This window comes from Lineus longissimus, chromosome 3 (genome assembly GCF_910592395.1).
Source record: "Lineus longissimus chromosome 3, tnLinLong1.2, whole genome shotgun sequence".
Lineage (NCBI taxonomy): Eukaryota > Metazoa > Nemertea > Pilidiophora > Heteronemertea > Lineidae > Lineus > Lineus longissimus.
In genome coordinates this window covers 28129753-28146310 of record NC_088310.1, presented here as the reverse complement: position 1 = coordinate 28146310, position 16558 = coordinate 28129753, and the positions used below count along the sequence as shown (strand labels likewise).

Here is a 16558-nt window from a genome sequence, read left to right as displayed (position 1 = left end):
TTTCACTGTGACGGTGGTTTCATTTGATGGTCAAGAGTCATTTCCCATCCAAGGTCATTCCAAGCAAGGCAACTGTTAATTGCTTTCACTTCATTTCAACGCGGGAGAATGACCTTGTGAAATGAAAAGGGAGAATGTTTGCTTTTTTCTCCAATCTTGTCACGTGTGATGTCCTACGGGCGATCAAGTGGCAAGCGGGGTTCGAACAAATGGTGACCTTCCCGTTGGGATCCAAGATGACAATGAGTGTCCAAGCAGATCAAGGTTAACAGTCCTTCAGTCTCAGTTTTATCAAGAAGAAAATAAAGCCTTTGTCCAGGGTTATTCAAGATTATTCAAACGTTAAAATCGGCTTCAAAACATTCTTTATCAAATGAGAGAGTTATATATGAAAGACGCCATTTTCCTATATCACACCTTATAAGATATATCCAGAATGTTACAACTTCAAAGGTCAATCTAGAATGTTACAACTTCAAAGGTCAATCTAGAATGTTACACCTTCAAAGGTCAAAATAGAGTCAAAGTGATATGTCACCCCACCCCGACGTCTCACAGCCACGAGATGAGAAGTCACGCTTCTTTTTGCATCTCGTTATATGTACTAACGCTAGTCGTTATGGTTTTCAGATGACTGTGGAAAGAATGTTGCGTCGTGGTGCTATCTAAATAGACTTTTCCGTCAACATTTGATCATATAACTCATTCGAAGAATGTTTGCGAAGCACGTGAAAAAAGGTCATTTGGCATATTTCTCTAGGACACATATCCAGTGAGCAATGACTAAAAAATAGTATGTTCTTACTCTCCCCTTTTTCAAACCATTACCGTGGGGAGTGTTGTGCTCAACCATTTACACGCCTTTAGAATAATTGCAGTACAGATGATATATGATAGGTGCCAGAATGAGAGTTGCTGAAACATTCTACCCGGCCGGGTGAGTAAAGCATTCTACACACTGCGACACGGCTCTGGCGCACGTGGGTTCTTCGACGTGATGCTTACGTAGATCGGCTGACTAAAACACCTCGGTGGGGCAAAATTCTTCATACTAGGATACCAAGTCATGAGGTGGTCCCCACTAACCAACCAACGTGGTTGCAGTCACTTGAGCCGAGTTCAGCTCAATAACTAGTCAGCACATAACATTTAAAAAGAATATCGATTGACAATAGGGACCCAACTTACCCTTTTTTCAGTGATAGTTCTATTAGAACAGTTCAACCAACTTTGCGTATGGCGAACTCTGTTTTTCAATAACATTTAGAATGCGCATCAATTGTTCCATCTAACCTCATTGTTTAATGCTAAAATCCACATTGCTTCAGGCCTCTGCAGCACGACCCAAGGCCCATTCAGTAACAAAAGCACTTTCTAAACATTGAATTGCGCTGATAGCAAATACATAACATTCGACTGAATAAAAGCGTATATGATACTGAGAATGAAGACACGTTACTTCTTTGTTCAGAATTGTAGCACATGAGCTAGGAACGCGTGCCTAGAGCGCACGTGCCCAAAACAAGTCGTCTGCCGGAGCCACATTTTCCTGGGCTCGCTCTCAATCCAGCCCATCACTCAGTCCGGAGTATTTTTATTCATAATGGTTATTATTACCATTTAAAATTGCCTCCCGCTTTGTCTTCCCCCACACTGAAGGGCTTTCTTCCACACGAGTGCCCCTGCGCATAGCGAAGAGCCAGAAACATCTGCTCATTGGATTGTTTTACATTAAACCAAAAACGAACTTTTGAAAATAAATAAATGCTAATGCATTGCTGTTTGAGGAATTCCAAATGGACGTCCATTGGTCCATCGTATTTCCTACCACTACATATCCTCAGAAACTGATGAAAACTCGATTTTTTTCCAGGATTGACAACAGCAAAATTACTTCGAAATTTGAATGTTTTATTGAGATTACTGCTGAACAAAATAAATTTCATGAAAGATTACTACTAAGCAGCAGCTCAACTGTATATGCACAGTACCATTGCATTAGAAATTAGTCAGCAGTATATTCTTTCAGAATTATTTCCAAGTATCATTTAGAAAGGTTCAGATAACTGAATTGTTAGACTTCGTGACAAACGGGCTTGTTGATCTCACAACCATTATACCAGCAGTGCATTGGGTAACAGACCACCATGAGAAGTACCGAACACGAAGTTTTATGCCACGTTTTGACACCACAACACCACCCTGACTCCGTTAACGTAATAAATCCCACTCCATGCCTCCTCTTGCAACCCACGGCCAAGCAGGTCGGGCTGGAGGTTCAAATCGTCCAAGTGCTAATCTTTGAAGATGCTAGGCTTTTTGGTCGAGGAGGCGACACTCGTCGACACTGACTATGTCGTTATCTTAAAACTTCCACGTTGGCCTACGTGTGACCCCTAAACCACCTTCATCACACACTTCACCACATCAAGTTGGCGTTGAGTTTTGTGAGGATGAACTTCAGCCAGCCTGCTGGAACTCCAACCATGACACTAAGAACATAGCCAATCAAGTGACTGTGTCTATTCAAATTACTCCCCGTATCAAAGCAATAGGCATGGACTTGCTGGAAATCAAAGGTAATGCTAGATACAAGATAATAATGACCTTGATTAACTTTTCATGTCCTAATGAAAAACATACTATCAGAGAGTAGGAGACACGCCAGCCCATTGGGCAACGCGAAGTGCATCATAAATTCAAATTCAAAGTTGTTTATCGCTGGTATTATTCCTTTGGTTCCCACCGCATGTTGATGAAGCAACTGGCAGAGCAGGCGGAGGCTGGTTTTCTAGTGAACTAGAGAAATGTCTGGGGCACGTGCTAACAGGGCGCGTGCCATCTGCACCCCTCCAATTGGCCACACCGGAACAATAGCACGGCGCATGCCCCGGCAGCTGTATGCAAATCCATCTCGATACCATCACATAAGATGCTCGCCATTATTTAGCAAGTAAACAAACCCGAACCAGTACAATCGCAATTCGCGGCTGAATACGTAAGATTTTGAAAATCTACTGCTTTTGGTCGGTTCTTCACTAGAAGAGTTCGCCCACTGCTTCTATATTTGGTTTCAGAGTAAATTTATGAGCTATTAGACATTGTGAGTTCATTGTCACTCGCTCTAATTATGTATGCAGTATTTGAGAGCTATTTTGATGTACAGACATGGTTGAACTATCAACCTTTTAAAATCTGAATATTTAAGATGAACGACAATGTGAGACGTAATATCACGACCAGCTATCATCCGGAATTCGATGACAAATAGAACCTTCCTCGGTGCTCTATAGTGTCCAGTTCGGTGAACCACAAAAAGACCAAGATTGGTTTCTAATGTTAGTGCAAGACAGTTTCGAAACACTTTGAAAGCTTAGAACAAAAGTGAAACATAACATAATCCATCAGGAGACAACAGGGCCGGACATTTTTCCATGGGTACATTTAACAAAAATGTCTACATCGGCTTTGTTTAGACATCGTCTAAACTTTACACCAGTGCATGCATACAGGCCATACCATTACCAAACTGGTTGAAAAATCGTCCAGAAAGAAGACAGTTACAGCATTATGCGAGGCGCAGTGCTTTAAACAATGAAATCGACGCATTCAATATGTTTTAGGTTAGTCGCCGCGGGGATAACACCGAGAAAAGTTGCTTAACAAATATCGCTTGGAACTTAAACTGAATCACTGCAAGAAACAATGATGCGACAGATGCCTAAAGCTTCTATTAAGGCATTTCACTAATGCAGTTCACAATCAAAAAATGCGGAAGAATGCCGCATAATGGAAGGTGACAATTGTGGTTTGCAATTAAGGATCCGATAGATAAGCGCTCTTGTTATGTCTTTTAATTGTTGCTGGTAGCCCAAGATTTTATTTCAGTTTATACTCTAGCTATCGAAATGAAAATAAAAGAACGACAACGACAACTGAATGGCGCCTTGAACAACGTCTACCATCAACATTGAAATGTCAATCATGAAAGCAATAGATGCATTTTCGTCGATATCCTTTTTCATCTTACGATTTAATCTGAACAGCGGATGCGGAAAAAATCATACGACTGGAGTTCGTTTTTGAAAAATGAAAAGAATACTTTCTGATTACTGAATGGATTAATTAGGAAGACATTTGAGATGGCTTGTCTTACAGAATGAAAGGTTCTTGTATATACATGTATATCAAAATTTCGTCCGAAAAATATTGGGACATAAAGCTGATCGCTTGTGCCCGAACAATCGAGAGAGCAAGACGAGTTTTGGAAGTTCGCTTTGAAGAAATGTTCCTCCATCGTTTTCTTTTTCGATTACCGAAAGGTCTTGCAGTTGAAATGAAATAGCAGAACTCAACGCTGTCATGTATACGATACAATCAGTGCGGCACAAAGAAATGTTACAGCTACCACATCATTCCTCGCTTTTTGAACGAAGAGCAGAGTACTTTTTAAACTGAGTTGCAATTTGGAGTTTGTTTGGAGTTTGTTTACCAGGCATGTTCGGTATTGTTTTGACTTAGTCGAACTAAGTCGTCTATGCATTAATTACTCTGACTTTCAAACAAAGCGAGATAATTAAAATGTAAACGACTTTCGCAAACCATGCCCTAGGGATTTCTTGGTATATTTGAAAATATTTCTGTCGATCTTTAGCAATGTTTGGGAAAATACCAAGTGCTTTAATTTCCAACATTCACCCGCCCACAAGAGCAAATTACTAGACCTACGTAAACAGGCATAATTTTGCGGGTAAAATTAAAATAATTTTTATATAAATTTTATATAAAAAAATTTATATACATTTTATATAAAATTAGTAAAACATAAATTTCATATAAAAATGTTTACAAAAAAATTTATATAAAATTCCTCATATAAAATTTATATAAAATTCCTTATATACAATTTATATAAATTAGACTTATATAAATTTTATATAAGAATTTTGCCTGTGTACCGTGCTCCGTCGATCATAACCCAACAGATGTTTGATAATCCCGGTACGGATCCAGCTTCGTTATGTGGGAGACTCGGTCGCATGGGGCACAGTGTGCATGGGGCAGATGCCTCCACGTTCGCACACCATCCAGCGGAAGACAATAGATGATAAAGTGCCCCACGCTCCTCGACATACCATTGTCCTGATCTATACCAGTTTTTAAATGAGTCTGTTCTTCTTTAGGGCAGCATTCATGAAGCTTCACAATGACGTTTTTGAAGGGTTTTCAGACTCGTGCCAAGAGCAACCAATGGAACGTATCCTGAAGGAGCGGCACAATAGCGCAGGAACAATGGAAGATTTGGGGTCTCGAGACCTGGGTTGTATTCGTGGAGCTGCCCATGCCAGGACATTCCAGAGACTTTGTAAGCGTGTCATATATAATAGGTCGTTATCATGTGAATAGAAAGCGGGATAATATGATACTGGCATTGTTAATCAAGAATGGGCAAGGCACCACCCATCCTGGGTCGATTTTAACACGGGGTTTGGCAATATTTCGGCAGTGCAATTTGAGTCTATATGTGACGTATATATCAGGTGGGCTTGCAAAACACCTCCCGTAACTTAAAGAGCGATAGCGCAGGCCAATTTGGCAACAACATGGTCGCATCAACCATCGGGGCATCACAGATTCTCTGTTAGAATAGAATCTATGACGAGTCACCACAGAATTTACTAGTGTATTGGAATAGGTGAACTTGGCAAATCTATTCTAATTTTCCAATGTTTTGATGGCTGTCACTTTAATGTGTGTTTACATCGATGTTTACAAAGAATCTAAGAAGGGAGGTCCAATGTTTAACGAGGTTTTTTGGAATCATCATTGATTGTACCAAGGGTTATAAGAGATTATATGACCGACACATTTGCCATTGTAGACAATTAGCACCTGCATTCCATCGACACGTGTTCTTGATGTCCATGACAATCTTCGATTATCATCGACAGCACCAGAGCAGGACTGGTAGTGTAAGACTCAACCCTCATGCAAGAGTCACGTGAACTTTCAATCACAGGTTCGACCCCAAGCTAGTCCGACATTGCCCAACAAGCGTTCACAAATCGTAGCAACATCAGTTTCCACTCTCATCGACAAACTTAAGAGTAACTAGCAAAATCAAAGAACGTAAAAACGTGTCATTTCTATCACATTTACAGAATTTACTCTCAATTTGTAGTCAAGTATCGGGGACAATCAATTACACTATGGTATTGACTTATATCATTTAAAAGATAGGTAAGTGAGTAATGGCAATGGTTTACTCATAATCAGGTTATGAGTATCTCTCTCAACGTTACCACAGTGGTGCAATAAAGTGAATCATAAATTGTCATTTTGATAGTGATGAGGTATGACCAAGAGACTGATGAGTGTACTGCATTATCACTCATCATCAACATTGCTCAACATATGCTAGTGATGCTGTTGTTAATGATGTCACCTGTTTATTGACCTTAGAAAGAACAGGTTTCCTTTTGAATTTTGATTACAGTGCAGATTGAGTTCAAAATTTCTCATCCATTTTCACTAGATGTTCAAAATCTGCATGCTTAACCATACTCAAGTGATCCTATTTATAATACGGTTATTCCAAAATGTTATAGATCGGACAGGCATACATTTCTTGAGACAAAACAATGCACAAGAATACACCCGGGTCTAGACTAAATTCTTCATAATTTTGTTTTGAGTCCATTTGGGCAAGAAAACTAAGGTGAAGCAAGTGCTTCAGTTGTCATAAAACGAGTCTTTGTTTCTGATGCCTCCGCTCCGTTTCCTAAATTCCTTTGAAATGCAAGCAATGCATTCACCAATTAATTCATATTGACTCTTTTCAAACCCAAACCCAGCGGGAGCCACGATCGTGAACTGATGAAGAATGATCAGCCAGAGTCTCAAATATCTCTATCCCAACCTCACATTGTACGGAACAATCCCGCGAACAATCCATCACCACCAAAACTATTCATGACCCCGGCCGTGCCCCCTGGTATGATCGGAGGAGTTCCATACCGGGCTATTTACCACCGAAGAAAATAGTCTTTCGACAATAGCTTTGGATCGCGTCGGTTATCAAAAGCTCGATGGGGGACAATGCAGGGCACGTGCCACTGCCACAAAGGCTCTCCTCGCAAATGCTTGCATCCCACTGCGGTACTGGTCCAGAACCCCCAACCCGGAGCTGTCACCCCATCCATGTAGTCCCGCGGGTTTATTATGGCACAATGCATTACTGCAGTGTACCTGCACATCACATGGACATTGCTTTGACTTTGAAATAATCGGTTTCTGGTTCATCAGCATTTCAAAAAACTTTGCAAAGTACTGCTCGTCGATGGGCGTCAACTGATGTGAACAATCCAGAGACAAAATGTCAATGCCAGCGCTATCAACGAAGAAAATATACAGGTTTTGGTCTCATGTTGGGCTCAACACCAGCTGAACTCGATACCAAAGGATTGGTCAGAATCTGTCACCAATAGATATTGACCGAAACCTTTTTGGAGACGGCAAGGGTTTAAGTAACGTACTTGCACCGCTGCCACAACCAACTTTCCTAATCTTGGGCGTCGATGCTGAGACAGCGACGACAGAGATGCCAGCAGCTACACGGAGAGAATTTATCCAGATTACAAAACACCCGCATATTTTAACATTCTGCTGAATCTGATTACAAGCTGAACACATAATCTGCAAAAATCTGCAGCATTTTATTGTGATTATTCAGTAAGTTACATATTCGCTCATGCGACATCAACAGGTGCTGGTGAAGACGAATCGTGGTGCAATTACACGCCATGCTTTTCCCAATCACGGCGCGAATACTGATTATAAATTCCATACTCTTCAAAGTATTTCAAGTCAAATTATGCCGCATTATACAACAGCATCTACTGATGGAGAGAGACACCGAGTAGAATCATTATATTTCAGTTTCATAGGAAAACATTTGCATTTCGTTATAGACACTAGAATCCACGTTGAGTAATGCGATACCGTGTATAAATAATTGTGATTTCTATATGATTGAAACAACGCATGTTCTAACATTGTCACAGATTGCAGCTGAATCACTCATTCATTCATCGCCAATTTCACCTGCTCCAGCCGAGGTCGTGATTGAGCAGTTCGCATGGGAGGCGGGGCTTGTTCCTGGAACAGCCATTCCACGCGCCAATCGGGTGGGGTAGCGAGCCGTTGACAAATGAATATATGAATGTCGCGTGTGCCGGTATAAAAGCCACAGGAGGACACTCAGCTCCCTAGATGCGACTTTAAACCCTGACGATTAGGCGTCGCATTATTTAAAGCAACAAACAAGGAAAGGCAATACGGCAAAAGCAGCACAACTTTCCAACTTCACCAGTGTTTCTGTGCCGGGCAACTGACTTTCTTTGTCGATTTGTCGCAACGTGCGGCAAACACCAATAAAAGCTCTCAGCAGCCGAGTGGTGAGTCATTCTTCAGAAGGGATACGCACGATAACAAAGCACGATGCCGAGAGCGTTGATGGTCAAACGCCAGAAAAAGTCTGTGCCCTTTTCTTACAGACCGAAACCTTCCACATCCGAGGATGACCGCAGTGACCGTAGTGACAGTGGCTCAGAAGTGGACATTATTCAAACAAATTTCGGATCACCCGATTCTGGCTATTCTAGAAGCCCGATTTCACTGACATTCAGAGACACCGTGGATGGTATATTTGAAAAACACGACAGGGAATCTGTGTATTCGACACCAACATCTTCGCCTGCGTCGTCAATTCACAGCACCCCGACCTATCACTCGCCGTTTTATTTCTCTGGATTTGACAGACTGAGCATCTCATCTCCATTGTCAATATCTGCCCAGTCGTCACCTTACGACCGGCTGTACAGGGCCAGTCCTGGAGGCAGCACAGGTCTCTCAAGCCCGAACAAGAAGCGTAGCAGTCCGGACTGCGACAAACTCAAGTCGCCGAAGAAGCCCAAAGCAGCCAGAAAGATCAACTTCGATGAGGACAAAAGTTCGCCAGTCTCTGGGACAATTATCAAAGACTTTTCAGATAGTGAGGATGAGGGACATGTCAGTGGGGATATTGACAGCAGTTTGAACTTTGTTGAAGTTACCCCTGAGGCGAAAGCTGAACTTGAAAAGATCGAGAACAAAATAGGTGATTATAACTGTCAACTTTGCAAGGAGCATTTTGAGGACGCGTTTCAATTGGCGCAGCATCGCTGCTCGCGGATTGTCCACGTTGAGTACAGGTGCCCAGAGTGCGACAAGGTCTTCAACTGCCCCGCCAACTTGGCCTCACATCGACGCTGGCACAAGCCAAGGCAACAGGCCAGTCCCAAGTCCACACCGACAAAGATCCTCTCCGCTGGCTCTCAGATGAATCACGGGATGATGTCAAGTTCCTTGAGTCCCGTGGGCAGCGTAAGCAACGATTTGGCGGCGATCAACATGAGGAGAGAATATGAGCAGACGACTCTGGGAGACATGCAGACGGATTTACGGCTGTCGCCAACGGGAGGCTCACTGGACCTCAGAGGCTCCCCAATGGAATCTGAAGGACAATTTGAATGTGAGACATGCGGAAAGCGGTTCAGAAGGCAGGCGTATCTTCGTAAGCACATGGCAGGACACAACGCAGACGATGTTCCGTACCCCTGCCAATACTGCGGAAAGATTCTCCGGAGTGAGGCGGCACGATCAAAACACGTCCTTCAGCATACGATAGCGACAAGGGATTATATGTGCTCAGTGTGTGGTGACTGTTTCCCGAACAAAATCACATTGGAAAAGCACACACGAATGCACACGAGCGAGATATTTGCTTGTAAGTATTGCCCAAGTACATTTTACAGTTCCCCCGGCCTCACACGGCATATTAACAAATGTCATCCCTCAGAGAATAGACAGGTGATTCTACTACAGATGCCACTCAATGCAGCGTGCTAACGTCCATAGACTATAGAAAAGACAATTCAATTGTGTATAAAGGGTACAGTGCAATAGAGCGTTTTTCTATTGTTGAATAGATAGGTGATGAGTAGAAGTGTCACCCCAATGGTTTAGGCAAACGAGCATGTCCACAAACTTCAATGAAACAAAGCACTTCAGTAACACATCGTTGTTTACACCTGCATTATGCGATTTGTCGCCTTCAACTAAACTGTCTCAAATTGGACCATGTCCCAGTATGATTATCACCTACTATTTGCCTAAAATGACACTGGCCCTATTTTGTTGTATTATGTCCCTACACATTCATCCTAAGTGAAGTATTTGTCCTTGTAAAGAATATTGCTCCCTCCGACCACGATGCTACATTCTGTTTTGTTTCATTGATGTTGTCTGACAATGCAGTTGTCCAAACTTTCATATTGATAATGTGTTGAAGTTATTGTCTTCATATCTAAAGTTCAAGGTTGTGCTAATAGTCAATACAGACAGAAGTCTGTATCACAATATATAAGGAATATTTAAAGGTATTTAAAGATCTCAAAAATGAGACCAGTCATTTAAGTCTGCCAATGAAACTTTATGTCTACAATAAGTATTTATTTATTAGAATGGAACAGATATTTCCAAGTCATGCATTTATGATATTATGTCTAAATTATTTTCGTAAGAGTGTCTATTTATTTTTACACGGCGTACGTCTATATTAATGGGTTGCATTGTACCGATAACTTGTTTGAAAGCAAGTGTTTCATTTAGATGCATGCTGCCTCAACGTGGTTTCAATGAGTCACCAATTACCAGGGCTTCCTCCTAGCGGTATTATAAGACAACAATTCGAATTCAGGTAAAACTGGATCGCGTACGCGTATGACTAACGCTTCTATTTAATCTACATTGCACGGTACGTCGCGCAGAAGATTGGAAAATTACACAATTATCTTTGAAACTCGGTGAAAATGATGGAATCTCGTCTGGTCTTTGTTCTTCGACCTCCCCTTTGTCAGTCGTCTGCTTGTCAAGATGCCTTCGCAGACGTTCCCTGCGGGCAGACGACTTTTAGAATTCTAACGATTTCTTGTCGGAGGGCTAAGTTGGATTTGCAAGAAAATCGCCAAACAAAGGGTTATGACTAATGCAACCGTCTGGGTGATGTACCGGCGCGTGTGACCGCTTAAGGGGTATTTAAAATGGACCGCGTATTGGCATTGTCTTTGAGAATGTCGTAAGCTTCATTAACCCCATCGTACCTCACATCAAACGTTATTACTCAGGAAGTTCACCAGATAGATATCAGGGATTTCCAATTACACTGGCGAAATTTCACTTAATGTGATTTTAATTAAGAAACGATTATTCACAAGTATTATGCCATAAATACCATTCTCTGAAATATTTCAACTACTGATAGATAAATGGTCTTGACCATCGTTAAAAATGGTCTCGGTTAATCATCATTTTAAAGGAGCTTAGCTATTGTCATCGAACACACCTCACCGCTCTGACCAAAGAAAAGTTTCGCAATATTGTTAGACTAAATTGATGAGTCACCTCTCATGAGAGATAATTAAACAATGGATCCGCTGAGGTCTGCATCACCACGTACAGCATGCATCATCAGGTCACTGCAACCCAATACTGTCAATTGCTTTTATTTATTTTGTGTAATTCCCATAGGTTTGTGTCAGTCCTTGTAAAGTACTGTAATGTTGTAAAGTATGTGTCGGAATTCTTTAAAACTACCATGATCTTTGGCAGTATTCAGTATCACAAATTCAATTGGAATTCTTTAAACCTATCATCATTTTTGGCACTACGACCACATATGAAAAGTCTGAAATCACAATATATATCAACACACACTTTACACCATCGGTACTCACGTGACTAGTCTCGTTGTTATTTTTAAGTTGTTCGAGTATTTAGGTTTCGTTGTTGTGCAAAGTGTCGATATTTCAAAGAAATCATCTCGTTCTTGAATATATGCATTCGTTTTCTAGAACTACATGATGACTTCCCTTAGTTCCTCAAATTCGATTTTTGATACACATGACGATAATTGCCGTGGTATAGTACCATCGCGCATAAGCAGATCTGCTATTTCACAATTTCACAATTTCACAAATCTCCTTCTCAACATAAAACAGTTTCATAACGACAACAGTTTTCATTGCTGTGGTTCATTTTACCGATTTCATAATAAAAAAGGCAGTAAATGCTTCCGGTCGTTTATTGAATATTGAAAGTTTAGTGTAACATGCTACGTGTGGATTCCAATACTGGGATAATTTTACACATCCCGAACTAAAACGAAGAAAATCTGCAATTTGGTTTTACAATGTGTTTAGTAAAGGAATTATCATCTTGACTTACTTATCGATCTCTTCGCTTTGCACTTACAACATATATATATGTTCTATTTATTTATTTATTTTTACACACATACACAACTCTTACGTCAGAGGCAATATTCAAATGTCTATAAATATATTTTCATACAGATATCTTCATGACAAGCAAAAGCTGATGGTTGCCAATAAACTCATTCCATACAAAGATACGCATAACAAAATTTGAGAATTTCAGCACAAAACTGAGAAGGATTTTTATTGGTATATTATCTTGCGATATCTTCTTACCATCGAATTCCCACCTTTTTTTCACATCTTTTTATATCCTAAATAATGATACTCATCTCATGGTCGTAACGTCACAATGTGATTTACGGATTCGAAACAAGCAGGAAACTGAAATAATCCAGTCGAGTTATTTCTATAAGTTTACACCGTACCAGACTAAACAAATTATAAATCAATTCTTCATACTGAGTAATCGATAAGCAACTGTTAGTGATTGATTTAGTTGGCTTCCATCAGCACTCAAACATCGTCTGCTCGGGCTATTGATCGCGTAATTGTTATCAATGTGCTGCTATGAAGTTGCGTAAAGAGACGCCGGTTCCGGCTCTTTGCTGTTAAAGGACCATTGGTATTATTAAGGGTAATATTACTCAGCTGTCGGCTGCCCAGTCACCTCCTATTCTACATATTAGTAGTTTCCATCAACAAATTGCACAAAAAAAGTAAAAATTCAAAATCCGACTGAATTGTCACGCTTTTCCGATATTGACTCAGATTTGACCCGAGTTAGCTCTCCGTGCGTCGATTATTTCCATGTGGGACGATGTACTAATAAGGTGCTTCCTGGAGCCATGGATCTACCCCTTGACGTCCTGGTGTAGATATCCTTTTTTACCGACGTCACGCTGATGGCGCTTGATTAAAGCCTAATTCCTATTGGTATATATCCCTTGCGACATTGACGCGTGTTATTATTATATATTTGACTTACTATTATGTAAAGATTGGTATAAAAGAGTATTTACATTTCGCTCAGAGACTGTCTATTTTGTATGCGAGATCTGTTTCAAGTCCAGTAACACATAATCTGTGTACATTGTTTTGTATCCAATTGTAAATGATAAAGTATTTTGCCAAGGGGATCAACTTTGTAATATAACTTAAAGATGACTATTTTCTCTATATATTCTTATAGTGCAATCAAATGGTGCAATCTTTGCATGATCAGTGTTGGTATCATCCTTCTTGGTCAAGGTACATCAGTACATACACTGTATGTGTGTACATGGACCTCAAATCAAGTTAGGAGGACACGCATACTGGCCATGTTTTGCCTTTATGTCTACAGTATGCATGACATGTCCCTATTGTCTCTATACTTTCTACATTCCCATATCTTACACGTGACGTGTGTATGTACTTCATAATTACGCGTGTACACATATGTTTTCAAGCATGCAAATCTCTCATATTACGGTAACAACTTGATTACTTGATTTGAAGCAACATTAAACGTGTTCCCCATTATTCTCCATTCAACAACAAGATTTTACATTTTCCTTTCTGCGCATGCCTGAAAACAAATGCGTAACACATTGTTTTGAACTCGCGTTGTTGCTTGCGTGCTTACGTATGAGTTCACGCATGCGTATACCAAAGTGTACGCTAAATCTGTAAACCGTGCATGTACATAGGTATATTTTTTCAAATAAAGTGCATTCCTCCGAGTTACATTCCGAAATTTAAAGCGTGTAATCCGTCTCATATCTGTACTTTTCTGCATCTAACTTTTTGAGGAGTGATTTTCAAAATGGTTGAAACTTTTCAAAGAGTTTGGATATTTTTGTAACAGTTACTCTTCCAACGATCTCATTGTTTCCTTGTTCACACAGAACAACTTTCTGGTCATCTGACCAGCAAACGCTTGCACTCACAGACCAATAATGTTTCGTTATAACGTCCGATGACTCACTGTTATCCTAGAGGGTCCATTCCAGTCCTGGACTAACTTAGTCAATTTTCAGCAAGCTAATTCGATCGATTAATTAAGGTACCAGTAGATAAAGACATTCCGGGACGGTGATATCACCCTACTAGCCATTGTGTGACGTCACGCAGGCTACAGATATGACTAATTTATTGTCAGTCCACTTTGTAACAGCAGAGGAGAGGCAAATGGACGCTTTATCCTCACCTTTGATACTGGTGAAATATTTTGGTCTTGTGGCATTTGCTAAGATGTTTGGCCACCATGAAAACTCAATCTTCTGCCAATAGTGACACCACATGACTTGCTCGAAGTTACCAAAGAATCTTCGTTAGACCAATGTGAAACAGCGCTTTCTTCCAATAATGCCACAATGTGAGTTTGCCAACAGAACGACTTTCCTCTTTCTTTAAATGCAATATAAACTGTCTTCTTTAGTCTTCTTATTATAGAGTACAAAAGTCATCCCTGTGATCGTTCGCACTGTCACAAACCAGATCAACAACACTCCCCAATCACTCGAGAATGTTCTTATAATCACAACATAACACTATTTCATTAAGCACCCTGGTATCGATGCTCTCGAAATGATCAATTGGTTGCATCTGGCAAAAACATAACAAATCAATGCTTTGGCGAAAATTGCATCAGAAGTGAACAATGGCATTCTGAGTGCCTATCATTGCCAGCATTTTCTGTAACATTCCCTCGATGTACGCGTGTAACATTTGTGTAATCAATTCCATTAAAAATTTACCATTCTTTTTTTCTAATTAAAATTCCCGTTTTAAACTCGTATCAGAGTCGAATATCCGTACCTCAAACCTTCCCTCTCAGAGCTCAACCTGTCTTGACATCTTTACAATCTGTTTATATTTCTTTTCAGTAGATGTATATTCATACACTAGGTAACATATTCCAAGCAATACACACGCGTATCACGGCATTTTCCTCTCGTCAAAAGTACACTGCAGTTTTACATTTTTTTCTTGCCCATCACTCCAACACCTAGGCTTCCCATCTATCTGTCCACATGTATACATTCCAGTTACAATAGAGTTTCTAACACGAAACTGGATAGGTTTTTGAATATTACCTTTGTAATAGCTACAATGTATAAAGCATCCATTCATGCGGTTATTTTCTCAGATAAACTCACTTTTCGAGGAAAAATATGCGCCACTTTTGAGATTTTGTTAACTGTGGTCCTAAAATGACAAACTTCTTACGTGTTCCAAACGAATTCCATCAATGTTCATTACTCCAAGCTTTGTTTTTCATGAGAAACGCCTTTGTATCTCTGATGCCCATAGGCTACACGTCCAACGTATTTTTGTAAGTGCGTGTTGAAATATAATGAAATAACTCGTGATAATAATATTGTAAATAGTTCAACTTTCCAAGCGAATGATGTTTCTTCCCCTGTGACATTAAAAGGTTGTAAAATATCTGTATAGATCTAATTTTGTGGAGGATCAAGCCCGGCTGATATATATTTTTTAATTGTTGTAAGAGTAAAATAACTTAACCTTTGAAGACTTCGATGACTCTGGGAAAACGAAAGACACCCGATCATGACAACCTTTTCTGTAAATTTATTTGTCAAATGTTCATTTTCTGAAATGATGAAGAAAAAAAATTGAATTTCTGATTTTAAATCTTCTCTGAGATTCAAAGTCGTCCAAAGGTTAAGTAAAACATTGTACTTCCAGGTGTGTCCGATATATTGATATGCTGATGGTGTATATTTATGAAAAGGTTGACCTTTTCCCCACTCCCCAACTTCTTGTGCCCCAAATTTCACTAAGGGATTCCCTGTTTCAAATAACGAAAAGTCTAAGGATGACTGTCAAATCAATGTATGAACATTTATCGACAATGAAATAAAAGAACAGTACATTTATAAAATGCATTCTATTGTTATTCTCCCATCGTTGTGATTTCTTTGTCCTGTCGAAGCCTGATTGCCTCCACACATATGCCGGTCCTGATGCCGCCGCATAATTCAGCACTGTGGAGTTATTGGACGCAGAATCCAATACACGGGACGCCGCCCTGGGAATATAATCTTCCCCTACACATGTAAACCTACCCAATGATAATCACAAATCCACACGATAATGGAATTTTATATTACAGTCTGGCAGAAAAATGTCTTTGTCTGCGTGTATTGGTTGTGGACTTGTGGCCATTGTGCGCGGTATGGACCGCACCACGCGCCCGCGAGGCTGGCAGCGAATCGAAGAGCCCACATCAGCGA

The 16558-nt window shown here is 40.3% G+C and overlaps 1 protein-coding gene across 1 annotated transcript; it reads left to right on the top strand.

The window, feature by feature from the left end:
• The first annotated feature begins 8296 nt into the window (after positions 1-8296).
• On the top strand, positions 8297-16187 carry LOC135484543 (insulinoma-associated protein 1a-like). The gene has a single exon (XM_064766127.1). It carries the CDS (start codon positions 8500-8502, stop codon positions 9946-9948), a length of 1449 nt encoding a protein of 482 aa, XP_064622197.1. The 5' UTR covers positions 8297-8499; the 3' UTR covers positions 9949-16187.
• The last annotated feature ends 371 nt before the right edge of the window (positions 16188-16558 follow it).

Excerpts from the sequence above, each read along its gene's own strand:
- LOC135484543 (XM_064766127.1), top strand. The coding sequence starts at position 8,500 with ATGCCGAGAGCGTTGATGGTCAAACGCCAGAAAAAGTCTGTGCCCTTT.